This window comes from Galeopterus variegatus, unplaced genomic scaffold, assembly GCF_000696425.1.
Source record: "Galeopterus variegatus unplaced genomic scaffold, G_variegatus-3.0.2 Scaffold2281, whole genome shotgun sequence".
NCBI lineage: Eukaryota > Metazoa > Chordata > Mammalia > Dermoptera > Cynocephalidae > Galeopterus > Galeopterus variegatus.
Window position 1 is genome coordinate 295960 of NW_007728392.1, and position 6000 is coordinate 301959.

A 6000-nucleotide genomic window follows, 5' to 3' on the forward strand; every position below is an offset into this window, starting at 1 on the left:
TTGAGTTTGTTGATGTGATGTATCACATTTATTGACTTTCATATGTTGAGCCATCCCTGCATCCCTGGGAAGAATCCCACTTTATCACAGTGTATAATTTTTTTTTAATATGCTGCTGTATTCTGACTGCTAATATTTTGTTGAAGTTTTTTGCATCAAGATTCATCAAGGATATAGGGCAATAATTTTCTTTTTCTGTTGTGTTTTTATCTGATTTTGGTATCGTAGTTATGTTGGCCTCATAGAATGAGTTTCAGAGAGTAGCTTCTGTTTCAATTGTTTGGAATAGTTTGAGGAGAATTGATATTAACTCCTCTTTAAAAGTTTGACAGAATTCAGCTGAGAAACCATCCAGATCCTGACTATTCTTTGTTGGAAGATTGCTAATTATCCCTTCAGTCTCCTTGCTTTTTATTGGTCTGTTCAGGTTTTCTATCTCTTCTTGGTTCAGTCTTGGTAGTTTGCTTGTGTAGAAACATCCATATCTTCCAGATTTTCATATTTGTTGTCATACAGTTGTGTATAATAGTCTCTGATGATTCTGTTGTATCAGTTATAATGTCTCCCTTTTCATTTCTGATTTTTGTTATTTGGGTCTTCTCTCTTCTTTTTTCTGTTAATGTAAATAATGGTTTGCCTATTTTATTTATCTTCTCAAAAAAACAACTTTTGTTTTGTGGATCTTTTCTATTGTTTTTTGGGTCTCTAGTTAATTTAATTCTGCTCTGATATTAATTATTTCTTTCCATCTACTACTTTTAGGTTTGGATTGTTGTTGTTTTTCAAGTTCTTTGAGGCATAGTGTCAGGTTGTTTATTTGAAGTCTTTCCATTCTTTTGATATAAACATTTATTGTAATAAATTTACCTCTTAGTACTGCTTTTGCAGTATCTCACACGTTTTGGTAGAGGTATCTTTATTTTCATTAGTTTCTAAAAATTTTTTGATTTCCTTTTTAATTTTTTCTTGAACTCATAGGTCATTCAGGAGCCTCTTATTTAGTTTGCATGTATTTGTATAGCTTCCAGAGTTTTGCTTATTGTTTTTTTCCAACTTTAGTCCATTTTGGTCTGAAAAGATAGTTGGAATGATTTCAAATTTTTTAAATTTGCTGAAACCAGGTTTGTGACCTAATATGTGGTCTATCCTAGAGAATGTACCATAAGCTGATGAGAAGAAAGTGTATTCTTCAGTTGTTGAGTGAAATGTTCTGTATATATCTGCCAAGTCCAATTGGTCTAAGGTGTAGATTAAATCCTGTGTCTCTTTGTTGACTTTTTGCCAGGAAGATCTGTCCCATACTGAGAGAGGGGCATCTGATTACCCACTATTAATGCATTAGTTACTATTTCTTTCTTTAGATTTAAGAGTGTTTGCTTTATATATCTGGGTGCTCCAGTATTGGGTGCATACATGTTAATGATTGTTATGTCTTCTAGCTGGATTGATCCCTTTATCATTATATAGTGGCCTTATTCATCTCTTTTTATGTTTTGGGTTTTAAAGTCTATTTTTTCTGATATAAGAATAGTTACTCCTGCTTCTTTTTGGTTTCCATTTTCATGGTATATCTTTTTCCATCCTGTCACTTTTAGTTTACAGGTGAGGTGGGTCTCTTGAAGACAGCATATACTTGGGTCTACCTTTTTAATCCAAGTGTTGCTTAATTCCTGTCATTTAATTGCTTCTTGTTTAGATGGTTTAAATATCTTTTGATTATTATTTCCCCTTTTATTTCTCTTCTTCAGCGTTAGTTGGGAATTTAAGGTGGGATATTTTAGCTTCTTTTTATTTCTTGCTTGCATTTTTGTTTTAATGGTGGGTTTTGCTTTTTCATGTGTATTTGTGATAGTGGTCAGCATTATTCAGATTGCAGATGAATGACTCCCTTGAGAATTTCTTCCAGGGCTGGTTGTGTGGTGGTGAACTCCCACAACTTTTGTTTATTTGGGAAATACACTATTTCTCTCTCATTTCTGAAGGAGAGACTTGCTGGGTAGAGAATTTTTGGCTGGCAATTTTTTTTCTTTTAATATTTTGAACATATCATTCCACTTTCTTCTGGCCTATGTGGTTTTGGTTGAGAAGTCTGCTGTTTTTGATGGGGATTCCCCTGTAAGTGACCTGATGCTTTTCTCTTGCTGCTTGTAAAATTCTCTCTTTGTCTTTGAGCTTTGCAAATGTATCTATAATGTGTCTTGGGGAGGATCTTTTTGGATTGAATCTTTTTGGGGACCTTTGAATTTCCTGGATCTGAAGGTCTGTTTCTCTCCCTACACCTGGGAAGTTTTCTGTTACTTTTTCCTTGAGTAGGTTTTCAATACCTTTTTCTTTCTCCTCCCTTTCAGGAATACCCACAATTCAGATTCTAGAACACTTGAGATTGTCTGCTATGTCTCTTAGATTTTCCTTATTATTTTAAATATTCTTTTCCTTGTTTTGTCTGCCTGAGTTATTTCAAAAAGACCATATTTAAGCTCTGAAATTCTTTCTTCCTGCTCTACCCTGCTGCTCAAGCTCTCAGTCATGTATTTTATTTCATTGAGTGAATCTTTTATTTCTAGGAGTTCTACTACACTCTTTTTTACGGCATTAATCTCTTTGTAGATTTCCTCCTTCATATTCTGGATATTTTATCTTGTTTCATTGTGTTCTCTAATTGAGTCTTCCTTTATTTCTTCAAGTTTTCTTAAGATCATTGCTTGAAATTCTTTTTCAGACATTTCAAGGAATCCTTGTTCCATGGAGTCTGACTTTGGATCATTACTGTATTCTTTTGGTGGTGTCATTTCTTCTTGTCCATTTGTACTTCTAATATTTTTCATTGACTTTTGGTTATTTGGCAGAGGGTTTGCTTCTTCTGTTACATGGAGTTTTGCTGTGGAGTGGCCCTGGTTGTTACTGTGGTGGCGAATTGTCTATGCTTGACAGTAGCTGTGGTGGTGGTTATGTTAAACCACCTTGGGTCATGTTTCAGAATCTGTGGTCATAGAATGAGCCCCTAGTGCTGTGCAGTTCTGCTGGGCTCACCTCAGTACGTCAGACCCTGCGGGCTTGTGCTCCCTTCTGGGTCCAGGGATGGGGTAGGGGCCGCCTCTAGCCATGCTGTTCTGCTGGGCTCACTTTGGCACAGGCTGGGAAGCACAGGCCCGATGCTCCCTTCCAGGTCCAAGGAGTGGGGAGTGGCCACTTCTAGCCATACAGTTCTTCTGGTCTCACCTCAGTGCGGGCCGGGGGGCATGGCCTGGCACTCTCCTCTGGGTCCAACAAGTGGGGCAAGATGACAATTTGGATTCTGTACATCAAAAGCCATAGAATGTGATGGCTGGTTGATAATTATGAACACTCTTGATTTTCTTTGCTTCGAGTATATACCAGCCACTTTTTTTTTTGGCCATTTACTCCATCCATTTGAATGTTATTAATGTTATGAATGGAAATTTTGTGAATTTATTACTCTGTTATTACTTCTAGAATACGTTGACATTTTAGGCTGGATTTAGCAAGTATAAAACAATGTATAAACATTGCTCCTATAACTGGAATATATTCCAATATCCAGTATGGAATAACATATGGTCTCAAAAATAAAAAAGAGAATCTAGGATTATTTATTTTAGCAAAGTGTCATTAGTCCATACATGATTATTCTTATTTTGAAACTCATAAAAGTCATGTTATTAATTTTCTAGGGCCCATAACAAGCACCATGAATTGGGCGGCGTAAGGACAACATAAATTTATTGTCTCACAGTTTTGGAGGCTAGAAGTTCAAAATCTAGGTGCCAGCAGGACCATGCTCCTTCTGAAACCTGTAAAGGAGAATTCTTCCTTGCCTCTTCTGGTGCTTGCCAGCAATCTTTGGATTTCCTTGACTTCTGGATATATCACTTGAATCTCTACTTCCATTGTCATATGGCCATCTTCTTGTGTGTCTTCACATAGTCTTCTTAGAAGGACACCAGTCATAATGAATAAATGGCCCACCCTACTCCAGTATGACCTCACATTAACTAATTGCATATGAAGCAACCCTAATTCCAATGACATCAAATTCTGACATACTTGGAGTTAGAACTTCAACATATTTTGGGGGGACACAATTCAACCCATAGTGGTCAACAAGTTTATGAAATTATCATTGAGTTTATGAATACCAGCAACTTCACTAGCTTTATTTTTCTTTCCAGATATGACACTCAGATCATTCCCTTAGTTAATCCTACACATGAAACTTTAGAATTGCAAGCAACAAACAGTAATTCTGAAAATTTTGTCCTGGATGTTAACAGAGGATCATCAGTAAGTACATTCAAAAAGCTATGAACCTACTGCTATTAGAGCATTTTCTAATTCTGATTTTGGGATACTTGTGAAGTATTATTTGAATTATTAATACATTTTTAAATTCCTAAAATTTAAAAATAGAATTTTCTCTTGTATACATCTCCTCCTGAATTTAAGAAATTGATAAAACAATATCATGTTAATTTAAGTTTTTGAGATTAGCTATGCTACAGTCATGCTCATTATCAGTGAATTCTAGATGACCTGCTTCTGTTTTACTTCTGACCATTTTAGTAATCAGTAGTAATTTCCCAGTAATATGATTTTAACTCAAGTCAATATACTTTTCCAAGGTCCCAAGAGACCAGTTCTTTTCTAGCCCTTCCTGAGTTTCTACCCACCCCATACACCCTACACACAGTTCCAAACAGTGCAGAAAGTTCTGCCCATCTCTATTCTTTCTTCTGTCACATTTTCTTATTCCTACGTCCTGGCAGAGACTAAAGCCAGTCAATGGGCCTAAATTACTTTTCTTCTTCCCCCAAATTACAAAATAAGATCATAACTTTTAGCATCACTATCTATGTTTCCAAAGCATAGAACATCAGTTATTTACAGTGAATGCCAAACCCCATACTTTCAGGTAAACTTCAAAATGGTAATTACAATAGATTATTTTCATCAGGAAATCTCATGGTAAATCATGAAGCCCTGCTAGTAGACATGGTCTTTAAATAAGTCTTTTGCTATTTGCCATTTAATGATTAGCAAATCTACACTTTGATTTCTTTATTTATATCTTAACATCTGTCTCTTGTCAACCACTAGTTGCCAACTAATATCACAATATGAGATTAGTTCTTAACTGCCATAATATGCCAAATTAGAAATCACTAATTATTACATTGCTAAATTTGGTGTATACATTTTAATCTCAGAAAAATTGTATTGAAATGTATACACATCCTTGTATCGCTTAACATCATATTTCTCATAATATATACAGAGCATGATGTCCAGAATAGAGTTTACATGTAACTACAATAAAATAAAATAAATTAAATTTAAAAAAGAAAATGGTGTTTTATACTTTTTATATCTCTACTTTTAGAGAAGACTCTATTCTGTGGTCCAAGGGAAAAAAAATACAATATATTGCAGATGTCAACTTACATTGCATACTTAAAACTATGGACTCTGTTCTAACAGTTTGAACCATGACTTTCTAGTCCATTCATTCTTTTATTTATTTTTCAAACACTATTGAGCACTGAATATGCAATTAACTCTAAATAGCACCAAATATGTAATCAATTCAAAAAGTTAAATATCAAAAAAAACATTATATATTATAAGACATATAGGAGCACAAATAATGATAATGATAATAAATGGACAAATGGTATGTACTATTGATACAATAATATATAACAACAAATATATAAACAATACATGTATTTATATAATTATATATGTGTGTGTGTGTGTATATATATATATACACACACATGTATATGAATGTGAAACTTTACTCTTGTCTTTCATTGCATAGTATCTGTGCTCACATAAGTATTTTTAAACATTGACTTTAACACAAAAATGCTTCAATAAATAAGAATGGACGGGCCGGCCCAGTGGCGCACTGGATAGTGCGCCGCTTGGGAGGCGCGGCGGCGCTGCCGCCCGAGGGTTCGGATCCCGCATACAGCCCGG

General features: G+C 34.9%; 1 protein-coding gene across 1 annotated transcript in view; it reads left to right on the forward strand.

Annotated features, from left to right (window-relative positions):
* Nucleotides 1-6000, forward strand: part of LOC103597327 (chromosome unknown open reading frame, human CXorf30) — a gene marked incomplete at its 3' end in the record, with an annotated part of 119539 nt that overhangs the window by 110013 nt on the left and 3526 nt on the right. The window contains exon 10 of the mRNA XM_008581150.1: nucleotides 4191-4302. Coding sequence (XP_008579372.1) covers nucleotides 4191-4302 — 112 coding nt within the window. The remainder of the gene's footprint in view (nucleotides 1-4190; nucleotides 4303-6000) is intronic.